Here is a 22,294-nt window from a genome sequence, read left to right as displayed (position 1 = left end):
AACAATTATCAATTATACACTGACCATTTAATTTATAAATTATTGGGTTTTTTAAGAATACTATTATCTTTGATTAATCCTTATTTATTACTCCCTCCGTCCACGAAAATTCATCCCGGTTTGACCGGGCACGAGTTTTAAGAAATGTAATGGAAAGTGAGTTGAAAAGGTTAGTGGATTGTGGGTCCTACTTTTAAAATATTAGTTTTATAATAAAATGTGAGTAGGAATGAGTTAGTGGAATATGGGATCCACTACCAAAAATAGTAAAAGTGAAATGAGACAAATTTTGAGGGACGGACGAAAATAGAAAACTGGGACAAATTTTCATGGAAGGAGGGAGTACATTTCATTCTTCTTTTAAAATATACTTAATACTATATGCTTTTTTTTACCGCCTCACTAGTTATCCATTAATAATACTTTAAATACTTTTTTATTTATTTCTATTTATTTATTCAATTGTGCACCAAGTGAGGAACCATATTTCTTACTACTAGTCTAGATTTGGATTTCAAGGGCTTTCAAATCAACCTTGGATCGGAAGTAGTAGAATTTAGGGACGAGAAGATCGACGCAGTATGTGTGATTGGTGAATTACTATAGAATTTTTGGTTGGGAATAATGTACCAGTGGCGGAAATTCGACTTCTTCGAGGAGAAGAAGACCAAAATTCCAGAGGAGATTGAGGCTGAAATCGGATGTTGCTCCAGCGGCAGAGGCAGGATCGTTTTAGGCTGCCGCGACGGCACCGTTTCGCTCCTTGATCGCGGCCTCCAGCTCAATTACTCGTTCCCAGCTCACTCCGCCTCCGTTCTCTTCATCCAGCAGCTCAAGGTATCACCTATTGTCGCTTCTTTCTCTGATTTTTAGTATTTTGCCTAATTTCGAAACCTTAGGCAATCTCAAGCTTTGATTTTTGTGTGGTGAATGCTCTAGTTAGTTTTTATGTTATTGAATGCTGACTGCAGCTAGAATCGACATTTTTTTTTTTGTGTTTCTATGGTTGTTCGTATGCGTCTTTCAGTAGTCTAATTGATGGATTTACTGCTGAATCAGCAACGAAACTTTGTAGTGACCGTTGGAGAAGATGAACAATTGCCGCCACAGAAAGCAACTGTTTGCTTGAAGGTTTTTGACCTCGATAAAAGACAAGAAGAAGGGTCAAGTACTTCAGCTCCGGAGTGCATTCAGATTTTGCGAATATTTACCAACCAATTTTCTGAGGCCAAGGTACATTATATATCCAGCTTCATTGATATGTGTATGCATATTTGTGAAGGTCTGATGCAACTTGTTTGTTTCAATTGGTATATGACTGCTTATGGAGAGTTCTCCTAATGTTTGTCTTACAGATCACGTCTTTTCTAGTTTTTGAGGAAGCTCCTCCAATAATATTTATTGCCCTTGGATTGGACAACGGCTGTATTTATTGCATTCAAGGCGACATTGCACGCGAACGGATCAAGCGCTTCAAGCTTGAGGTTCAGAATGGTCAACCTGGAAAAATACATTCTCCTATTACAGGTATTGGGTTCCGTGTGGACGGACAAGCCTTTCAACTCTTTGCTGTCACTCCGAGCACAGTGAGCTTGTTTAAAGTGGAGGCTCAAACACCTACTGCTCAAACGCTTGATTACATTGGTTCTGAAGCTGGTAGTGTGGCAATGACTGATCGCTCGGTAGGTTACTCATCTTGCATATTATGTATTGTACCGCACTTTAGCTGTAACTTTTCTCTTGTAATTACTTTTGGATTAGGAACTGATCATTGGCCGGCCTGAAGCTGTCTATTTCTATGAAATTGATGGCCGAGGCCCATGCTGGGCTTTTGAGGGAGAGAAGAAGCTTGTGGGGTGGTTTCGTGGTTATCTCTTATGTGTTATTTCTGATCAAAGGACTGGCAAATATACTTTCAACATTTATGACCTGAAAAACCGTTTGATAGCCCATAGTATAGCAGTTCAAGAAGTTTCTCACATGTTGTGTGAATGGGGTAATATATTACTTATAATGGCAGACAAATCTGCTCTTCTTGTTGTGGAGAAGGACATGGAAAGCAAGTTGGATATGCTTTTCAAGAAAAACCTTTACCCAGTGGCTATTAATCTTGTCCAGAGCCAGCAAGCTGATGCTGTGGCTACTGCTGAAGTGCTAAGGAAGTATGGCGATCATTTATATAGCAAACAGAATTATGACGAATCTATGGCTCAGTATATCCATACCATTGGGCATCTAGAACCTTCGTACGTCATACAGAAGTTTTTGGATGCGCAGAGAATACACAACCTAACTAATTACTTGGAAAAGTTGCATGAGAAGGGTCTTGCATCCAAAGATCACACCACTCTCTTGCTTAACTGTTATACCAAACTGAAAGATGTTGAGAAGTTGGATATATTCATAAAAAGTGAAGATGGAGTTGGGGAACATAAATTTGATGTGGAAACTGCCATCAAGGTATGTCGAGCTGCCAATTACCATGAACATGCAATGTACGTTGCCAAGAAGGCTGGGAGACATGAGTGGTACTTGAAGATTTTGCTTGAGGACTTGGACAGATATGATGAAGCATTGCAATATATAAATAGCCTTGAGCCAAACCAAGCAGGGTTGACTGTTAAAGAGTATGGAAAGATTCTCATAGAGCATAAGCCAAAGCAGACAGTTCAAATATTGATGAGGCTTTGTACTGAAGAAGGAGAATCTGCAAGTGGGGGTTCCTCATCCTTTCTATCCATGTTACCATCTCCTGTTGATTTTATCAATATTTTTGTGATTCATCCACAATCACTTATGGAATTCTTGGAAAAGTACACAAATATAGTAAAGGATTCTCCTGCTCAAGTTGAGATACATAACACCTTGTTGGAGTTATACTTGTCTCATGATTTGGACTTTCCATCTCTTGCTCAAACTGGTAGCAGAGAAAATGGCGAACTTACAGCAGATAGGGAATCCAGTGCTGTTGTGATGTCAGGAACAGAATCAAATGGAAAGATACGACCTGATGATGCATCCCTAGAGAGGGATCGCCAGGAGAGACGTCAAAAGGGGCTGGTCTTGCTTAAAAATGCATGGCCATCCAAGCAGGAGCAGCCACAATATGATGTTGATCTAGCAATAATTCTGTGCGAGATGAACTCTGTTAATGAAGGGCTCTTGTATCTGTATGAGAAGTTGAAATTATATAAGGAAGTTATTGCCTGCTATATGCAGGCACATGATCATGAAGGTTTGATTGCATGCTGCAAGAGGCTGGGAGACTCAGGAAAGGGCGGTGATACCGCTCTCTGGGCCGGCCTGTTGAAATACTTCGGTGAACTTGGAGAGGATTGTTCCAGAGAAGTTAAAGAAGTTTTGACTTATGTTGAAAGGGATGATATTCTGCCTCCGATTTTTGTTCTTCAAACCTTATCCAGAAATCCATGCCTTACACTTTCTGTGATCAAGGATTATATTGCTCGAAAGCTTGAGCTGGAGTCAAAGATGATTGAGGAGGATCGTATAGCTATTGAAAAATATCAGGTAGATTTTACGTGATTTAAGATGTCTTAACTTGGACGCAGGAAAGGAAATATTCATGCTGATTTGTTTATATACAGGAGGAAACATCATCAATGAGAAAAGAAATCCAGGATCTCAGAACGGATGCAAGGATCTTCCAGCTTAGCAAGTGCAGTGCTTGCACATTCACACTCGACCTCCCCACGGTCCATTTTATGTGCATGCACTCGTTCCACCAACGCTGTCTTGGTGACAACGAGAAAGAATGTCCAGAATGTGCTCCCGAGTATAGAGCTGTTTCAGAGATGAAGAGAAGTCTAGAGCAGAATTCCAAAAGCCAAGATTACTTCTTCCAGCAGGTTAGAAATTCAAAGGATGGTTTCTCAGTCGTTGCTGAGTATTTTGGTAAGGGAATCATCAGCAAAACTAACAAAGGACCCGTTTAAGCTCCTTCCCAAGCCAATAGTATTCTCACGGAAACTATTGACAGCCTCTCACACCTATCTGCAAATGATCTGGTAATCTCTGTGTCTCGTGCCATGACTCCATGAACATCATCTACCAGAAGCCACATTTTTGCTTGATGATCAATTTGGGTTTAACTTTGCAACGGCACGGCTTGCCCAGAATTCTTTCTTCTTAGAGAGTTTAGTGCTCGATTTGATCCAAAACTTTTTGGTATATATTGGATAGATGGCATTGGGATGTCTTCAAAAGCTTCCATATGTTTGTATTTTGGTTGCTGAGCAAAGTCCTTTTTTATCATTGACTTTATTGGAACATTGTATTTGTGATGCATTTTTTCTGGATTTGTTGTGAGGAAGGTTCGTTGTTAGAGTTCTCTCTTAGAACTGAATTAGTTCAAAAGTTTGGTTTTAGTGAATCAATAAGGTAAAGTTATTGGGCCTGATGATGCAGCCTATAGCTAAAGGAGCCTTTGATTGCTTCAACCATACAATGACACTATCTCTTTAGGGATAATGGGAACAATTTTATTTTCAATACCATCCTCTTACTCAATTATTGTTCACCTTTTCTCTTTGTTTTTAGCTTTCTGCATTCACAGAATATAATGAGTATAATTTCATAAAACTACCATTTTCACAAAAAACATCAAATAACAAGCAGAAAATTCAACTTCTTGAAATTATACTTATATTAGAATAACAAACTCAAAATCTTCTACGACTTGGCAACAGGAAAATCCGTATGATCGGGTAACTAATAAATCATTCAATTCCAGTATGAAACATATTTTTCATTTTCAACAATTTAAATTAAAGAAAAAATACTACTCAAAATTGGGAAAATGTGATTTGACAAGAAGAAACATAAGAGCTAAACTTAAGTGTCTTTTTAGTTTAGTAAAGCTTCTCCATTTCTCCATCTCCTATTCTTCACCTTTTCTCATAATCTCATTCACTGTAAAATCTCGTCAGCAAATGTAGAAATCAGAGCCCTTGATTGCCCCATATATTCAAAGGTTTGGATTTTGCCCGTTCGCAATTATTGACATCAACTGTATTCTTGCTATATGAGTATGCGAAGTTGGTAAAAAGTTAAAAGCATATAAAGTTATTTACTGCTATGATCTAAAATTTTCCCAATTGAAAATTTAGGTTCTTTTGCGACATGAGCAAAGAAAAAGAGAAGCCGGAGCCTCTGGATTTCTTTATTTGGACTGTTGAGGTAATTCTTCAATTTGTTTTGTTGTTTTTCTCTTTGGAGTGTTTCAATTTTTTTTTCCTATTTGTTTGTGATTTTCTTCTTTGGATCTTGGGCTTTCTTGCTCAGAGTTGGTTATTGTAAGGGAGGTTTTGTGATAATTCAGAGTTTGTTCAGAGGTTTGCTGAATATGTAATTTAGTTTGTGAGAGTGGTAGTAGTTTTAATATTTTGGTTCTTGTTTCTGCCAAATGTGGGAATTTGGGTTTGAATGCCGAGTGATTGAATAGCCACCAAATAACCATTTGATTTTGGGCTTATTATGAGCCTTCCTCTGATAGTTGTTTCAGTAAGGCACTTTTGGGAAATTGAGTGTCCAATTGGGGGTGTTGGATATCAGTATGTTACTCGGGTGTGAAGGCCGTGTCTGCGTGAAATGTGGGATCTTGGATAAGCGCATATTGACTTAGACACCAGCCTTAGAGAAGGTTCAATCTTATTCCATATGGGTGAGATATGACTCAGCGAAAAGAGCCTCTATGGAATTGGGAATGCAATTCTGATTATAAATGGATTTGTCATATTCCTTTTGCAGCAATGAAATTGGTAACTTTTCAAATCGTGCCAAAAGAGTAGTGCTTGTGGATTCTCGAATGAGGTTGATGAAGCAAGGAGCTGATCACTTCTACTCTCCCAGAATGCACTATTCAGGGATACTTGCCGTGTATATAGGTTTTGCTGGTCACTGGTTACTGATCTGATATGTGTAGCCCAGCATAGCTAAATTTATGCATGCTTTTACGACATGCAATTAGGACTTCACGTGTATGTGCATTACGCCTGGCAATGTGGCCCCAGATGCATGTTAGTCATTTCAGTTGTCATGGAAGTGGCGTGGAGCTACACACAGTCAGTGACACCGTGCTTTCTGTTTGGATTTTTCTATCTACCATAATTGTATCATGTTATGCGTGCTTTGTCATTATCTTGTTGCATCGGCATATAAATAGATGTGTTGAGGCCCTTTTTGATTCCTAACCTAGGTTTTTGCATCAACTTTAGGCCTCAAAAACTAAAATATGTTTGTTTTCACACAGCTTGGAGTAAAGACAATAAGGTTTTCTTTCTTGTAGTTATCCTTTGGATTGAAGGACTGGAAGATGGAAACCATTTTAATAAATATTTGGATGAGTACATTTCTAAATTGCATTTCATATCCATTACTCTAAATACCTATTTTGTGATATTGGTGGATTAAAAATCCGCTCTATATTGATTCATCTGAAACCTTTCCTCTTTCCTATATCAAATCCATTCATTAATACCACGTTAAAGCATTTAACAGTTACACTTTTCGAACTACAAAAGTCATAAAACTGCCATTACTAATTAAAGCATGTATCTTTTGGTGAAGCCAAATGAGGAAAAAAATGTAGGGAATTGAAGTATTGTTGAATAAAGCAATTTTCTGTTGGATTTTCAATTTTTATGACTATGCTTTGTAGGATGTTGGCCTGTGGTTGGAAGAAATAAATCTTGGTAACTATCGCGAAATATTCAAAGAAAATGGGGTCAACGGAGAGTATTTGGAAGGGATGTCAATGTTTACAACTGAACAGATCCTCCGGTTCATACGGAAGTGCCACATGAAATGGGGGGATTTTATAACATTGTGCAAGGAGCTTAGGCGAATAAAAGGTCCACCTCCCTCCCTCTTCTTTAAAACTCAGTTAAACACATGATAAACTGCAATGTGCTGCTTACTTGTCAAATCAATGGTCTCTTGTTTGGTTGTATGTTATAGATTAGATATCAATCTATGGACGTAGGAATGAAATATGAAGGCTGTTTCCCCATTTCTTAACATACCAATTAGATGGGAATCTAGAAACGACGTTAGAGTGACATGTGAGAGTTTATATCACATTTTGTAGGTATTATCATGATCATTCAATGTACTAATGCTTGCTAAAATGTGATGGATGATAATCAATATATATAGGGCGTGCTAGTAAGGATTCAACATTTTTCATGTGAAATCCACTTTAGATTTGGTTGTTTTGGTTATGTTATTATCTATCTCATTCCTCATTATGTCGTCTTGGATTTTAATTGGTGTGAAATTGCAAATTTTGACCGACTTTTATCCTGCCTGCACCCAGTGGCCTGCTTGAAAGGGGAGCAAAAGGTACGGCGGCCGTGGTGGGCACTGGCCTGTCTGTCGGTGGTGTTTGTGAAGGCTGCGAAACGCAACAGGCAGTCTCGGGTGGTGTCGTTGAAGCTGGAACCTTGATGTAGATTGGGTCATGTGTTTATGCTTGTACCATTATTGTCTACAAATTTTGGGCATTGTTGGGAGCTGGTTCTTCTATGGAGAAGCCTCTTGCTTTGTCAAAGTTTTCTTCTTTTTTTGTTTGGGATTCGTCGAAGATACGACATATATATATATATGCACTATATATTATATAGACCAACATGGTTTGTTTCTTCCTCTGTTTGGGATGTTGAGGACGAAAGCAAAGAACGATTATTGTCATAACTTTGGACTTAACAGGTAGTATGTGTAAAATAACAACACTAATATTTCACTAAATTTCACATTTCTTTAAGTTAGAGACTCTTTTTATTGAACAGTGAATATTGCAAACTCGTGTTAGACAAAATTAAGACTTAACAAACCATAGAAGAGCGCCCTTGAATTTTTGTTTTTGGTTTGTCATATTAAGTTACTATTGTTAATTAAACTGACAATGGAATAATACTGAAACAAATTTTGAATGAAGAAAAGCAATCAAGCTTGTGATCTATCTCATTCATCTTTTCTCATGGACCAGTGCCTCATTTCTTAGAAATAAACTGCTGCACTACTGCAACACTTTCTATTAGTAGGATAGATAGATTTTTTAGTGCCAGGTGGCAAAATGAATCTGATGCCAATAGAAAAGAAAATATGCAAATAATTACTCCCCCCGTCCCAATAATTACTCCCCCGTCCCCGATTAAGAGTCACACTTTTCCATTTCGGTCCCTCCCCAGTTAAGAGTCACACTTCATTTTTACCATAAATGTTAAGTAGGTCCCACATTTCACTAACTCACTTCACTCATATTTTATTACTATAAAACTAATACTCCCTCCGTCGCGGCTAAGATGACACATTGCTTAGCCGGCACGGGATTTTAGGAGTTGGAGTATTAGTTAAAGTGTTTAATTGGAGAGAGAGAAGGTGAGTGTAGGTATTAAAATAGAGAGATGAAGATAGATGAATATTTTAATAGGAGTGAGAAAAAGTGGGTGAGTATATTAATTGGAGAGAGAAAGTTATCAAAAAAGGAAATGTGTCATCTTAGTTGTGACAAACTAAAAAGGAAAACATCTTAAGCGGGACGGAGAGAGTATAAAATAGTGGGTCTCACATTCCACTAACTTTTTCAACCAACTTTTCTTTACCTTTCTTAAAACTCGTGCCCGATCAAAGTGTGATTCTTAATCGGAGATAAATGAAGTATCTTTTAAATTAATGGAGTAATTTCTCTTTTATTTTACTATGATTTAAATCTTGTAAATTTGAAGTACCAAATTTGGAGGAGGAGGAGTACCAAACCAAACAGTCTCTCTCTCTTTTGCTGTGGCTTGCCCTTCTCCACGTTCCCGAGTCCCTTCATCAATGCACCACCTCATTTCATGGCACTCCACTCCTCCGCCGCATTAGCCATCCATGAACGCTCTCGCCGCCGCCACCTTATTCCGCACCTCCGGCGGCCTTCTTTCTCGCAATGTTAAAACCCCTTAAACCCTCATTCACCTCTCCGATTCTCATATCCACACGCCGTCTCCTCAGCTTCTGCCCAAATCCCGATTCCCCAAATCAGGGCTTCCCGAATCTAGTCCAACTAGTCTGTGATACACTATCCAATCCGCGTGTCCCATGGCGGGGGAGCTCGGACCTCAAATCTTTGACGCCAAATCTCAAACCTTTCCACGTCGCTCGAATCATTGAAGCCCACGCCGACACCGATTGTGTTTTGCAGTTTTTTTATTGGGTTTCTAAGTGCCATTTTTACAAGCATGATATGTGCTGTTATATGTCCATGTTGAATAGGCTTGTTAAAGATCATTGTTTTGCGCCCGCTGACCATGTCAGGATTCTCATGATTAAAGCTACTAGAGATGAGGGGGAGATTAGGAGGGTTGTTGATTTCTTGAATCAGATTGCTGGTAACGGCTTTTGTTACACTCTATACACTTTTAATTCTCTTTTGATTCAATTGGGGAAATTCAATATGGTTGCTGCAGCTCTGAATGTGTATAGGGAGATATTCAGAAGTGGGATCAAGCCCAGTTTGTTGACTTTCAATACCATGATTAATATTCTATGTAAGAAGGGGAATGTGAAGGAGGCTGAAATTATCTTAGCACAGCTTTATCAGTATGAAATGTTTCCTGATGTCTTCACTTATACGTCGTTAATTCTAGGGCACTGTAGGAACAGAAATCTGGATAAAGCATTTGTTGTTTTTGATCAGATGCTAAAGAAAGGTATTGATCCCAATGCGGTGACCTATACAACACTTATTAATGGTTTATGTAATGATGGGAGGGTTGATGAGGCTTTGTGTATGATTGAGGAGATGATTGAGAATGGTATCAGACCTACGGTTTACACTTATACCGTTCCTATCACAGCATTGCTTGAAGATGGGCGTGTAGATGAGGCGGCTTCTCTTGTTGTAAGCATGAGAGAGAGGGATACTGCACCCAATGTGCAGACGTACACGGCCCTTATCAGTGGATTAGCAAAATCCAACCAGCTTGAGGTAGCAATGGGTTTGTATCACAAGATGGTGAAGGATGGATTGGTTCCTACCACAGTTACGTATAATGCTCTGATACACGAACTGTGTGAGAGAAGAAAGGTAGATGCTGCTTTTAAAATCTTTCAGTGGATGGAACAGCATGGTCATTTGGACAAAACAGAAACCTACAATGCCATGATCAATGGTTTCTGTGAGATAAAAAATGTTGAAAGGGCAATGACTCTATTTGGTGAAATGCTAAAGAAGGGCCCCCCTCCCAATACGATTACGTATAACACTCTAATCAATGGATACGTCGGATGCTGTTATCTAGATAATGCCAGTAGGTTGATGGTGGTGATGAAGGAAAATGGATGTAAACCTGATCAGTATACATATGCAGAACTCATTAATGGATTCTGCAAAGGAGATAGGCTTGATGAGGCTTCTGCATTATTTGAGGAAATGATGCAGGAAGGTCTGAGCCCAAATTTGGTGAACTATGCCACTCTAATCAATGGCCTCTGCAAGAAAGGGAAAGTTGAAGATGCATTAGTTTTGCTTAAGAGGATGCAAAAAGCTGGTTGCCATCCAAATATAGAGACTTACAATGCTGTTCTTAATGGTCTATCTAAACTATATAGGCTGTCTGAAGCAGAGAAACTATGCAATGACATGGCAGAAGATGGTCTGCTTCCCAATGTGATTACATATACTACTCTGATTGACGGTCTTTGCAAGGATGGGGGATTAGACCTTGCATTCAAGGTTTACCGAGAAATGGAGAGAAAGAATTGCTTTCCAAACCTGTATACCTATAGTGCATTGATCGATGGTCTGTGCCGGGAAGGCCGTGTCGATGATGCAGAGATCTTGCTTGAAGAGATGGTGGCGAAAAAATTGTATCCAGATGTGGTCACTTATACCTCATTGATCGATGGCTTTGTATCCGTAGGTAGACTAGATCACGCATTTTTTCTGCTTCATCGGATGATAAGTGCAGGTTGCACCCCAAATTACAGGACCTACTGTGTCTTGCTCAAAGGGATACAGAGGGAGAGCCACACAGTTTCTGAAAAAATCACAGGGCAACTTGAAACTGTGCCCAATCATATTTTAGTCGAAAGGGAAATTACTGTTGATACCTTCTGCAATCTACTAGTTAGGATGTCCGAGATTGGTTGTGAACCTTCTGTTGATACATTTTCCATCTTAATTGATGGTCTGTGTCATAGTGGCAGAAGCCACGACGCGGATCTTTTGGTAAAACTTATGAAGGAGAAAGGGCAGACTCCTACTCAAATTATATATTGCTCTCTCGTCAAAGCTTATTGCAAGAATTTGAGAGTAGACAATGCTCTAGAGATACTTAATCTACTTAACAGTAGTGGTTTCAACCTCCCGTTATCAGTTTATGCAGCTCTTATATCGGCCCTTTGCTCAAGACAACGGACAAAAGAAGCTGAAGAGGTGTTCAACGGCATGCTTGAGAAAAAATGGAATGGTGATGAGATTGTTTGGACTGTCTTGATAGACCGCCTGCTAAAGAGCGGGGAATCGCAACTATGCTCAAATTTTCTTCATGCAATGAACTCAAAGAATATCCCTATTAGCAAGCAGACTCATCTAATGCTAGCAAGGGAAATGTCTAATACCGACAGCAATTCTATCTCAGAGAACCAAGTTTCAGATGAATTGCAAGTCCTACATGACCAATAAGCAGGATAATGTTTCCTGAGTTATAAAGTGAATAGAAAACACATTTTGTCATGGAAATACATTCTTATTTGATAGCCCTTGTATTTTCTCAACAAGGGTAAGTTTTCTGCAGCATCTCGTGGTCGGATTTTAAGCTGCAAATTTCTATCAAATAAGTGGTGAGCTAATCATGCTATTTTTAACATATTTCTGTCTGTTCTTTGCTTTTCATGTTCAAGTATAGCACCTTCAGAAACACACCTTTCATTGCAGTAATCTTCTTGTTGATATCTGCTTGGTTTTGGTTTCTATAGGGGTTCCAGTTTTCGTATAGGCCGTATATTGCTCACAAAGATACTATGGAGTTGCCCAATTTTCGGGATCTCACTGATCAATTTGTCATTCTAGAATGAGTGATATGACCCGGTTGCTCAGTTAACCAATAATTTCAGGTAATATATTGACCTTAAATTTGTTATTTCAGTGCTCAAATCTTTAACTGGATTTTGTGGTAATATAACATTTATAAGTAGGCATTACGAACAGTAGCACTATTTTCTGCTTTACCTCTTGGAAGCGCTTTGAATCATAGAACTTAACTATTTGAGCAAAAGGTAACATCATATTAGGACAAGGCTAAAGAAAATGCTAACCATCTAATGCCGTAAAAATATCATTAAATAGTGTGCAATGCCTCAGATCATAGTCCATCACTTGGATAATGCACTGCATTGATATATGTGTGTGTGTCTACTGGCTTGATGATTATTAATATGCACATACTCGACGTTTTAAGTTGGTTGGTTGGATCAATGCAATTTTAGGACAATAATTAAGGTAAAAGGTGTTTAGATGGATCATGTTCTTTCAAAACTAGGGTGTTTGCAAGCTTATTGAATTCTGGTTCTATTCTGTGACATTTGGCAGCTAACACTTGTTAAAAGTCTCTTCATACAGCGTGGTGCTAATGGACATTCAACAAGACGCTTCTCATCCGGGCTCTTGCATACAGTTTGGATGTAAACTATGTACAGTTTTAGAGCCATATCTGCATATTCAAGAACACAAATTGGATCCAGTTGAATCAACTCATAACATTGGCTTCTCTCACTTGTTGTATACCCTTGTATTCTTTAGAACTCACATTAGTCTTAGCATGTAAAAATTGAGTGATTTTTTTGTTTAACAAGTGGGAAATTTTCAGTTTCAAATTATTCTACATGTTTGTTAGGCAAACTTACTTGCAAATAATTGGTTGGTCTCTGAGGAGTGTTTCTAACGGTTTTGCACTTTAACACAACATTTTTGCCTCTTTTATATTCAATGTTCATCCCCTTTGGCTAGTTTTGTCGTATAAGTTTCATCATTTGTTTATATGCTGAAAAACTATGTTTTTGTACACAAGTAGGGAGCCAAAATTTGGTTCAGTGGTTCAACTAAGCAAGGGGGATAAAATTTCAGATACAGAATCGAATTTTGAATTGTTTGAAAGGGCGTTAATTGTCACTTTATTCCACAAATTTCCCTACTAGTAATAGTTTAAGTAATTTAAGCCACCATCAATGACTCAAGAAAACAACAAGAAGAGAACCATCAATGATGCTCGATCTCATATTCCAATAAACACATTCCTCCAACTACTATATCCATTCCTATTTGGCCTCTTCCCCTCAACCTTTAGCCATACTTCAACTCCTTTTGCCTTCACCAAGCTCCCTATCCCCCTCTCTCAAGGATTTCTCTCTTGGATTTTGCTGCGCAGTCGCCCGATTCCCTCCCCCATTTTGTCACACGGGAATCAATCAAGAGGCTGATTGGTAAGCTCCAAAACCAGTGGCAAAAACAATAACACCCCTCTTCTATATAACACACACACTCACTTACAAACACGCGCACACACCATACAAGAGAGAGAGAGACAGAGAGAGAGAATGGGGAGGCAAAACAAGGATCCAGAAATAGTTGGTTCATCAATAGTGCTTCTTCAAGAAAGGTTTAAGCAGCTGCAGAAATTAAAGGAGATGAGAGAAGAGACACAGATGCTCAGACTAATGCCTCAAAAAACCGATCTTCGCCATGACCTTGCAGGCACGGTATTTTCATCGTTGTCTACAAACAACACTGCTTATGAAGACCCTTTAGCACTCGGGCTTAACTCCACCTCCCATCATCGTCACACACCACATTTCCGAGGCCAACAAACTATTCGAGGGCCTCACAGTTTCTTTGAAACTCCTGATGTTGATACATCACTTCATCTCTAGAAATTCATGACATGTGTGTGTGTGTGCGCGCGCACTCTCTCTCTCTATCTTCTAAGCCTTTTTTCTCTATGTAAGAAAAGTTGATACAATAAAGAGAAGCTAGTTTCAACTCGTATAATTCACCATCTTACCTTACATAGCATGCAAGAAACGCAGCTAAATCAAACACTTTCTTGTAGAGCTAACCAGAATGCACCCGCAAGCAACGGGCGACAAACAAGTTAAGCATTACAAAGGGGTGGTCCAAGAATCCCTAAAACTATATTGGTATGTTTCACAATTTATCAAGATAATCGGCACTTGCCTGCTCATGGTACAATGCTTTTGGATGTATTCTATCAATATAAATGAAAATTGGTGACAACTTGTGCAAATGGGAATGCAGTATTCACTTTGACTAGTTTTGATAATTTGTTGTATATGTATGTACTTATACATACAGACGGACACAAAGTAAAATCTTAATGAACTACTCCTTTTGTAAATCATGATATCTTATTCAATAGAAACTACAAGAAAAATAAAATATTAACGTTTGATTGCCTCGCCAGCTCCTATATCATATGATCATATCATTATAAATGATTCAGAATGGGTATTGACTTCACTGCTAAGCGCTCAACTCTGTTTGATACTTCTATAGCAATTCAAATTGATGGAATACATGCACCTTTTTTACATGTACACAAAAACAAATATTTTTAACCTGAAATCACATGTTCATCTTCTCAATGCAAAGTTGTGAATGCTAGCCAATATTTGGTGACAAGAAAATTGAAGAATGCCCATACTTGAATGGGACTACCCTCCTCCCTTAATACAACTCTAGACTTCACGCTAGCATTGTGTATCGACTTCAGCTGTTGTCGGTAAGACCACAGTTCCCAGAATTGAAAAGACATGTGCAAGGCCTATCCTCAAAAGTTAACATCCTTACATGACATGCATTTCACTCGAACCCTCCTTTGATCTGTGCTTTCGTTTCTTGCTCCTGCCAAACAAAGCAACATGTTTTACATGGAGCGAGAGAGAGAGAGAGAGATGGGGTTGTAAATGATAAGTTTATGATAAGTACTTCTCATGTGAAGCTGGATCCAAGCATGATTTAAGTTTCCTATCGATGTGCTTTACATCTTTCGAGGTAGGGGTCTCGAGCTTATTAATCTGTAAAATAAAATAACATCCAAAGCAACTCAGAAGGTGAATGCGGCCGAATATATCTACCAGTTAGGATAATGCAATGCAGAGAAAGGGAAAACTCTACCAACACATCAATTGCATTCATGTTAAGATAGAGCTCTGAAATGCCATGAGCTGGATGCTGCCGATAGTGCACATTTTTCAGGTACCTGTCAAAGTCGATAGCTTTATGCAACTCACAAGATCTTCGTAAAGCTGCCAATGCTAGCTGCAAATGCAGAAGAATATAATGGATTTAAAAATTTATGAAAATGTGATCATAACCAACGACAAGCAACATAGTTACAGACTGTACAATGACAAAGCAGAGCTACAACTTTCTCCAATTCGATATTGTATCTTAAGCTCACACACTAAGAGACCTATAGAAAGTCAGAGAATTTAATTCTGAATTGTACCTGCCCTGGTGGGAATAGAAGGGGAGCTTCTGTACGCATAATTCTATCAACTTCAGCTTTGGCAGATTCATGAAAATTCTGCAGCAAAAAGTAATAGGTTTAGGTGTTGAAACATAAATAGGACAGGAAAAGAAACCAGGGACATTCATGTTAAAATGATGAATTTCTGCCCTTTGACTCACGTATATGAGATGCTAATTGGAATAATAAACTCATTATTAACACAACTGATGTCATACTATATTGGACTGGATGGATTACAACAAAGTCAATGTAATATAACCAATAGAATATGCTTTAATCACTTTTGAATAAAAGCGCTCATACGATAGGAGAAATAATCATTAACATGTCAAGTATGACCAGAAAGGGACCTTCATAATCTCAGGCTGCCTCTCATTTGCATCACCAAACTCCTGCAGATTGAAAAAACGGTTTAATACATAACTCTTGCTCTTTATTTTGTCATATATAATTGCAATTAAGAACCTCCATATCAGTGATAAAGCCTTGAAGTGGTCGATATGGTGAATAGACTATGAGGTCAAATCCTAGACTCTGCAGTGACAGAAATCAATATTAATCAATTAAAAAGGTAGTACAACAAATTCAAAGCAGTAAATCTATGTGATGGTCATGCCTGAAGGACGAGCATTTCATTATCAAGAATCATATGATGATCCTGTTCGATCCCTATCCCAAGCTGCTCTGCTGACACATGGTTCTCCTCAGCCTTACAAGCAGCATATATGCATGTTAACCTGCAAAGCCGAAAGCATCTCAACTATATATAATCAATAGTTCTCAGGCTAAGAACCTTGCATGTAAGCATATCCTGGCAATATTCACTTGTATAGTTGAGAAAATTTTGTGTTTTGATGGCAGGTGGGTGAGACAATTAATCATATTTGTGCCTTGCTTCTCATATACTACTAATTATTATCTGCGGTCTTAAAAGTAACTAATATTTAGTCTAAAAGATTAGTGGTATGTAGAAGCAGCAATACATTATATTCTTTGGATGATGCTCCATCACGGACCATTGCAAATAGAACCTTTTGAAGTAGATTAGAGCTGTGGCCTGCACAACATGAAACGTTAAGTTTCAATATATAATCTTTACTTGGCATATATCCAGAGACATATGACCTGAATTTTATGTGGAAGCGTGAGGGCATCACAAACATCTTGGATTTTAAACTCGTAGAAGGCCCGCAAAAGTTGTTCTTCTTCTATCTTGAGAGCTTTTGGACGTGAATGCTTGTCAGCTGAACACAAGGAACAGGATGACATGGAATGACAAAGTTGCTCTCTTTATTTAACAAACAAATCCATGACATTCGGTAATGAAAATAAACAAATGCAGATTTCCATCCACTAAGATCAATAAAAATAAAATTGAACTCTTACCACTAGCCTTTGCATCAGTTTGTGGTTCAGCATAAGAGAAAGATCCATCAACATCTACTTCCATCCGTGTAGCTCCATACTTTTACCACACATCACAGTCTTAGCATCATTTTCCGAATGTCAATATGTCATATTGCACAACAGCACTAAAGGTTTAAACATTTGAGCAGACAATTGGACAGAAATAGGATGTCGACATCCAAAATTCCCCTTAATCCTTATTATTATATGTTAAAAGATAAGTAATCTCCTTAAAGCTTGTTTGATAACTTGATGGACACCAGATCTAGATGACCAACTACTAATCTCATCTCATGATTCTCACCAATTACTAATCTCGTTTCAGACAAGTTACAACTAGTTCGCAGACAATAATTTTGGCGCTTATGCTTCTCCAAATTCAACTAACTTTAACAAATTCACATTCGACAAGAAATGAAATCCAAAAGAGAATTTCTAGGATCCAGAGTAGTGGGTATTACTGAGAAAAGCTACGGGAAACTAATATTGGAAGTTAATTGGTTAGAACCCTTATGCATAATGGTTGCCAGACTAACTATCTACTATCCATAACTCGTAGATGTTTAAAAACCGGACAAAACAATGAAACATACATTGCTTCCTGCAGAATATCTAGATCAGCTTATCTGCATAGTATCTGGTCCCCAAACTACAATTTCTAATCTCTACAAATCCAATTCCAATTCACATCTAAAGTGTAACAGAACAAGCATACCTTCTCAAGCGCTTGCTTAGCTCGTTTATTAGCTTCCTTGTATTTTTCCTTCTGCAAAATCCAACGAAACGGTTCATATCAAACAGTACAAACATCTTTCAATTTTCTCAAGCACTCAACAATGAGGTAAGGGAATAATCATTACAAGAGCCTGAGGCGTGAATATCCACTTCGCTCTGTGTGTCGAAGTCGCAAAATCCGCCATTAATCTCTGTATTACTAATAACAATAATCAATTTTCACACCGTTTAAAATGAAATGCATTGTGAACGAAACTCAAAAGTGATAATGGTTTTTCACCTTTTTACTACCAAAAAATTGCAAAATTCAGGAACTGCTTCAACTTCAGCAGCTACTTCAAATTCGCGTTTCAGCAATGTCAGAAACCTGCATTTACATCGAGCTTGAAGCAGTTCATCACTCAGTTTCAATTGAATTTGAAAATAGACCTAATAGTCCCCATAAGAGCATCTCCAACCATACTCCATAACCCATCTTTGCAGTTGAAATGAGCTCCAATCACACTCCAAAACCCATCCCAAATTGTACTTTTTTGCGTTTTTGAAGAGAATCTACCCAAATATGTAGTAGTACCGTAGCAAAACGCAAATCTGCTTTTTATTTTATTTTTAAATTGCAATTACACCCTTCCTTTTCATTTCTAATGAAGATGATTACCTGTATATGGAGAAAAGGCCATTAATTGCTTGAACAATGGAGTTTTCAGAGATGGGGAAGAAATCGCATCGAAGAAGACGATGGATCTTAAAGTTACCTATTTAATTGGGCTTGAAGTTAATTGGGGTATTGGGCTAATGTAAATATAAATAATGGACATATTTCAAATTTTAATTGAGACACTTTTTTACTTTTTTTCAATTTTGACATATTGATTAATTAATTAAAATTAATTTTATAATGCATAATTATTTTTTATATGATTTTTGATATTATATATAGTATGTTATATAATTTATATAAATTATTGAAAAAGTGTCAGTGGTATTAATGTGTAATTTAAATCAATAGGTAGGTAAGATTGAAAAAGTAATAAAAAGTGCGTAGTAAACGAATATGTAATATTCTTTTAAGTTTGGATTTGATGTAAATTATTGATTGTTTGGTATGACAAATACTTGAAAATGGATTTTAGTTTAGTACAAATAGTTGGAAATGGCCTAAAAAACTCCTCTTTCTTTTGTTGTTAATATCCGTTAAACCACTAGGGAGCCATTTATTCCACATTTTAACCACACTAATTTCATCTTCCATACAAAATAAAAATACAATCTTTTTATAGCTTAACTAATTTTCTTAATTTTTGTCAGCAACTCCATTGGTTTTTTAGTAGTGCAATCATTTAACTATTTTGATACGTTCTATGAAGTCAATTTTATTATTTTTTTTAGCAAAAGTTTACAAATTTTTTCTTTTTATTTAAATTTTATTTTATTCTTTTTTTATCTCTCTACGCTATTAAAATTATTAAAGCAGTTGGCAGTACGGAGCTATGGTGACCTTGAGGTCACGGGTTCAAACCCCACCACCCACCGAAAGACTTTCGGCCTTAATCCGCAAATCTGATCGAACAGGATTAGTCGGATTCCGCCGAAGGCGAGTTCGGTATACCGGTGGTCAAACAAACAAACACAAAAAAAAAAAAAAAAAAAAAAAAAAAAAAAAAAGAAGGGGGAGAAGTATTAAGTGTGTGCAGAATCTTTTTACATGACGGAGGTGACTCAGCATCCATGAGCCAGAAAAGCCAAACAACACACCACCAACTCAACTCAACTCCACCTCAGAGAGCAGATTGCATATAAAATAAGACACTGAATGAGTGGGGAAGCAGCTCTGAATCAACAAACACTTCAAAGATGCAATCTTTCTCTGCATTTTCAGCGAAATTTATCTTCCTTGCTTTAATCTTACAGAGTATGCATGATAATCTAACGTTGTTCGTTTTTCTGTCCATTCTTTACCCAAATATTTTTGGGGGGTTTTATGATAAAGGTTGGATTGATATGAAGCAGGTGTTGTGAGATTCTCGTTCTGCCAAGAAGGGTTTTGCTATTCACCGTCAATCTTGGAAGAGCAACCACTCTACTGGAAGGCCACCAACCCAACTCTCTCACCCTCTCATCTTAAAGGTCAGTTTGATTGAGAAAAAGGGTTTCTTTTTTGTAATTATTATATTTGATGAATGTGATTGTGTGTGGGGAAAGGGAAATAGTATTTTCTGTATTGTGTTTGGTTGTGGGCTTGGAGATTTTGGACTAAATTGAAATGCTAATCACTTTGGTGATTGATGCGTATCGTATTGGCTTTGTTGAAACAGTTGTTTTTCGTTTTTTATTTTGTGGGACTTAATGAATATGTTGGTTATTAATTTTGATGCTTGTATGAGGGCGAATAATTATGTCAAATGATCTTTTCACCAAAGTATATACTTCTGTATTGTGTTCCTGTGATGGGATTTTGGTTGAATCAACATACTATTGAATCTAGTGCTTGATTGGGAGAAGAAAAGGAGAGGGAAAAAAAGAAGGAATTCGTGAGAGAAGTGTTGACTGATTTGTGTGTGCTGTTTCTAGACTTGCCGGGGTTCACACGTAGCGTATACAAGAGTGACCATGCTTTGATCACTCCTGAAAGTCATGTCTTTGGCCCTTTGCCCGAGTGGTATGTTGATATCGATTTTTCAGCCAACTCATAGATGGTGTTGGCAGAGCTTTCGTAATCTTTGTATGCCGTTTTCCAGGAGTAACACATTGGGTGCTTATCTCATCACACCTTCAATGGGCTCACATTTTTCCATGTACTTGGCAAAGATGCAAGGTTAAATTCAACAGTAAATTATTCAGTCGATCTTTTGCTCGATAAAATCTGAAGAAAAGAAATGCTGACGCTTTGTTTCTGCAGAATTTTCAAAATCAGCACTCCCACTAAAGGATGTCGAGAGGTCTGGCTAAGAATTTTCCTAACCTCCTATAGCGATTCATGCTCAACTTGGAACTTTGCTTGACTTCTAATAAAAACTATGGCATAACGGTGCTTGCTTAATCAGGTTTGTGTTTGTCCTTCATGGTGTGGTGACTCTCACTGATGCATCGGGTGCTAAGCATAATCTAGAGGTATCAAAATCTAAACAACTATGAGCTATCGCTCTTTCTTCTTGGATAAAGTTTCAAATGACTGTTTGTCTGCATAAGCCATGTAAATACAAACCTCGGCAGCTGCTTGTGTAAAAATCGCAGGTTGATTCATACGCTTACCTTCCTCCGAATCTGAAACACTCGTTGGACTCTAGTGCTGCTGCCACGCTTGTTGTACTTGAGAGAAGGTTTTCTCTTGATATTTCTCCTATTCCATTCCCTGTTTATGACTTAATTATGGTGTTTTTATTATGCGTTTGGACTTACAAGAATAACTCATTTTTCATCAAAGGTTAACAGCCATAGTTTCTCGTTTATCCCAGGTACGACTACTTGGAAAATCATGCGAGTGAACAGATCATTGGTTCAACAAGTGAGCAACCCCTTCTTGAAACTCCTGGCGAGGTAACACGTAATCAGGAAAAGAAATTTGAAATCTAAGCTTGTTTTGGGACATATCAGAAAGACAGTATTTATACGATGATTATTTACAACCAGAGATGTTTCACATTTCTGTCTACTCTCCCAGGTTTTTCAGCTTAGGAAGCTTCTTCCCACCTCTTTGGCTTACGATTTCAACATTCATGTAAGTTACAAATCAGGTTAGCATACGCCTTATATTCGGTGATACATGGCTCGTTTGCTAAACTTGTGTTTTGGCAGATTATGGATTTCCAACCTGGTGAATTTCTCAACGTAAAGGTACACTTTCTTTAGCTTCAGAAATCATTGGACCATGTTGTTGCATAATAGGCGAAGAAGACAAATTCTGATCTTGTTCTGTTAAAACACATTCACTGATTCAAGAAATGCTAGATTTACAGCTGGTTTGACATTTTTGCAGGAAGTTCACTATAACCAGCACGGTCTACTACTTCTGGAGGGGCAAGGCATCTACCGCTTAGGTGATAGCTGGTACGAGCACATCTGATATTGATTAATATATTCAACTTTGTTTCTAAAAGACCAGTGTCTACTTGTTAGTTTCTTATAACAGAAACATGGGTTGTGATTTGTGTGGAACAGGTATCCAGTTCAAGCTGGCGACACAATCTGGATGGCGCCATTCGTGCCTCAATGGTGAGTAACGAGCATATGATATTGCATTGATGAGACAATATATTATCAACGCGACTCTGACATGATGAGCGTTGTTCGTGTACAGGTATGCCGCGCTAGGCAAGTCCAAGACACGCTACTTATTGTACAAGGATGTCAACAGGAACCCACTGTAACGACAACCAACCCATACATCACGTTCCATTTGACCTGCGTCCTCTTCCTCGCTCAAGAATCCTAGCTGGCAATCAACTGTGGAGGAAGTTAGCTGCATTTTTCGATTTATGTTAAACTCTAATCTTATTATGTAATGTGTTTTCGACTTGTATTCCGAGCCATTTTGTTTTATGTTTTACTACTCTACATTTTCTTGTTCTTTTATCACATGTTCATCAACTCCATCTTATATT

At 37.9% G+C, this 22,294-nt stretch overlaps 6 protein-coding genes across 16 annotated transcripts; 5 read left to right on the top strand and 1 right to left on the bottom strand.

The window, feature by feature from the left end:
* The first annotated feature begins 471 nt into the window (after positions 1 to 471).
* LOC125193469 (vacuolar protein-sorting-associated protein 11 homolog) lies at positions 472 to 4,509 on the top strand. The gene is made up of 5 exons (XM_048091259.2): positions 472 to 837; positions 1,060 to 1,233; positions 1,356 to 1,682; positions 1,762 to 3,528; positions 3,606 to 4,509. The coding sequence occupies exons 1-5, from the start codon at positions 625 to 627 to the stop codon at positions 3,951 to 3,953; spliced, it is 2,829 nt and encodes a 942-aa protein (XP_047947216.1). The 5' UTR covers positions 472 to 624; the 3' UTR covers positions 3,954 to 4,509.
* Positions 4,510 to 4,836: 327 nt separating this feature from the next.
* On the top strand, positions 4,837 to 7,658 carry LOC125193470 (uncharacterized). Of its 2 annotated transcripts, XM_048091261.2 has the most exons (4): positions 4,837 to 4,990; positions 5,127 to 5,196; positions 6,677 to 6,869; positions 7,334 to 7,658. In XM_048091261.2, exons 2-4 carry the CDS (start codon positions 5,140 to 5,142, stop codon positions 7,462 to 7,464), a joined length of 381 nt encoding a protein of 126 aa, XP_047947218.1. In that variant the 5' UTR covers positions 4,837 to 4,990; positions 5,127 to 5,139; the 3' UTR covers positions 7,465 to 7,658. The 2 variants fall into 2 exon arrangements, with proteins under 2 accessions (XP_047947218.1, XP_047947217.1); XM_048091260.2 differs by lacking the exons at positions 4,837 to 4,990; positions 5,127 to 5,196 and adding an exon at positions 5,928 to 6,080.
* Positions 7,659 to 8,757: 1,099 nt separating this feature from the next.
* On the top strand, positions 8,758 to 12,944 carry LOC125191632 (uncharacterized). Of its 6 annotated transcripts, none has more exons than XM_089057763.1 (3): positions 8,758 to 11,844; positions 12,000 to 12,117; positions 12,623 to 12,944. In XM_089057763.1, the coding sequence occupies exon 1, from the start codon at positions 8,948 to 8,950 to the stop codon at positions 11,684 to 11,686; it is 2,739 nt and encodes a 912-aa protein (XP_088913889.1). In that variant the 5' UTR covers positions 8,758 to 8,947; the 3' UTR covers positions 11,687 to 11,844; positions 12,000 to 12,117; positions 12,623 to 12,944. The 6 variants fall into 6 exon arrangements, with proteins under 6 accessions (XP_088913889.1, XP_088913888.1, XP_047944986.1 ...); XM_089057762.1 differs by having other exon boundaries at positions 12,610 to 12,944; XM_048089029.2 differs by having other exon boundaries at positions 12,593 to 12,944.
* Positions 12,945 to 13,596: 652 nt separating this feature from the next.
* On the top strand, positions 13,597 to 13,929 carry LOC125195586 (uncharacterized). Its single transcript, XM_048093720.1, has one exon. It carries the CDS (start codon positions 13,597 to 13,599, stop codon positions 13,927 to 13,929), a length of 333 nt encoding a protein of 110 aa, XP_047949677.1.
* Positions 13,930 to 14,540: 611 nt separating this feature from the next.
* On the bottom strand, positions 14,541 to 18,478 carry CYCH;1 (cyclin H;1). 5 transcript variants are annotated; one of them, XM_048089260.1, is made up of 14 exons: positions 18,352 to 18,478; positions 17,974 to 18,060; positions 17,819 to 17,892; positions 17,674 to 17,724; positions 16,938 to 17,016; positions 16,677 to 16,795; positions 16,535 to 16,608; positions 16,168 to 16,288; positions 16,017 to 16,085; positions 15,902 to 15,943; positions 15,528 to 15,605; positions 15,194 to 15,337; positions 15,005 to 15,093; positions 14,541 to 14,920 (listed from the first exon to the last, which is right to left on the bottom strand). In XM_048089260.1, the coding sequence occupies exons 3-14, from the start codon at positions 17,876 to 17,878 to the stop codon at positions 14,863 to 14,865; spliced, it is 984 nt and encodes a 327-aa protein (XP_047945217.1). In that variant the 5' UTR covers positions 17,879 to 17,892; positions 17,974 to 18,060; positions 18,352 to 18,478; the 3' UTR covers positions 14,541 to 14,862. The 5 variants fall into 5 exon arrangements, with proteins under 5 accessions (XP_047945217.1, XP_047945216.1, XP_088925830.1 ...); XM_048089259.1 differs by having other exon boundaries at positions 17,819 to 17,884; XM_089069704.1 differs by having other exon boundaries at positions 17,974 to 18,076; positions 18,352 to 18,441.
* Positions 18,479 to 19,367: 889 nt separating this feature from the next.
* UGLYAH (ureidoglycine aminohydrolase) lies at positions 19,368 to 22,265 on the top strand. Its single transcript, XM_089056276.1, has 13 exons — positions 19,368 to 19,605; positions 19,704 to 19,820; positions 20,265 to 20,352; positions 20,432 to 20,508; positions 20,593 to 20,632; positions 20,738 to 20,804; positions 20,928 to 21,013; positions 21,149 to 21,230; positions 21,355 to 21,411; positions 21,489 to 21,527; positions 21,670 to 21,740; positions 21,852 to 21,905; positions 21,991 to 22,265. Exons 1-13 carry the CDS (start codon positions 19,548 to 19,550, stop codon positions 22,058 to 22,060), a joined length of 906 nt encoding a protein of 301 aa, XP_088912402.1. The 5' UTR covers positions 19,368 to 19,547; the 3' UTR covers positions 22,061 to 22,265.
* Positions 22,266 to 22,294: the final 29 nt, after the last annotated feature.

The sequence above is a fragment of the Salvia hispanica genome, chromosome 4, assembly GCF_029641045.1.
Source record: "Salvia hispanica isolate PSC_SH4W2 chromosome 4, Shi_PSC_v1, whole genome shotgun sequence".
In the NCBI taxonomy this organism is placed as follows: Eukaryota; Viridiplantae; Streptophyta; class Magnoliopsida; order Lamiales; family Lamiaceae; genus Salvia; species Salvia hispanica.
This window is presented reverse-complemented; position numbering and strand designations above follow the sequence as displayed.

What these genes read in the sequence shown, in the direction of transcription:
- LOC125193469 (XM_048091259.2), top strand. Translation starts at nt 625, where the DNA reads ATGTACCAGTGGCGGAAATTCGACTTCTTCGAGGAGAAGAAGACCAAA. An exon ending in TGGCAATGACTGATCGCTCG is followed by an intron (nt 1,683 to 1,761) that starts GTAGGTTACTCA and finishes CTTTTGGATTAG; the next exon opens with GAACTGATCATTGGCCGGCC. An exon ending in TAGCTATTGAAAAATATCAG is followed by an intron (nt 3,529 to 3,605) that starts GTAGATTTTACG and finishes GTTTATATACAG; the next exon opens with GAGGAAACATCATCAATGAG.
- LOC125193470 (XM_048091260.2), top strand. Translation starts at nt 5,964, where the DNA reads ATGCTTTTACGACATGCAATTAGGACTTCACGTGTATGTGCATTACGC. An exon ending in GTGGCGTGGAGCTACACACA is followed by an intron (nt 6,081 to 6,676) that starts GTCAGTGACACC and finishes TATGCTTTGTAG; the next exon opens with GATGTTGGCCTGTGGTTGGA. An exon ending in GGAGCTTAGGCGAATAAAAG is followed by an intron (nt 6,870 to 7,333) that starts GTCCACCTCCCT and finishes GCCTGCACCCAG; the next exon opens with TGGCCTGCTTGAAAGGGGAG.
- LOC125191632 (XM_089057763.1), top strand. Translation starts at nt 8,948, where the DNA reads ATGTTAAAACCCCTTAAACCCTCATTCACCTCTCCGATTCTCATATCC.
- LOC125195586 (XM_048093720.1), top strand. Translation starts at nt 13,597, where the DNA reads ATGGGGAGGCAAAACAAGGATCCAGAAATAGTTGGTTCATCAATAGTG.
- UGLYAH (XM_089056276.1), top strand. Translation starts at nt 19,548, where the DNA reads ATGCAATCTTTCTCTGCATTTTCAGCGAAATTTATCTTCCTTGCTTTA. An exon ending in CCTTGCTTTAATCTTACAGA is followed by an intron (nt 19,606 to 19,703) that starts GTATGCATGATA and finishes GATATGAAGCAG; the next exon opens with GTGTTGTGAGATTCTCGTTC. An exon ending in GCGCCATTCGTGCCTCAATG is followed by an intron (nt 21,906 to 21,990) that starts GTGAGTAACGAG and finishes GTTCGTGTACAG; the next exon opens with GTATGCCGCGCTAGGCAAGT.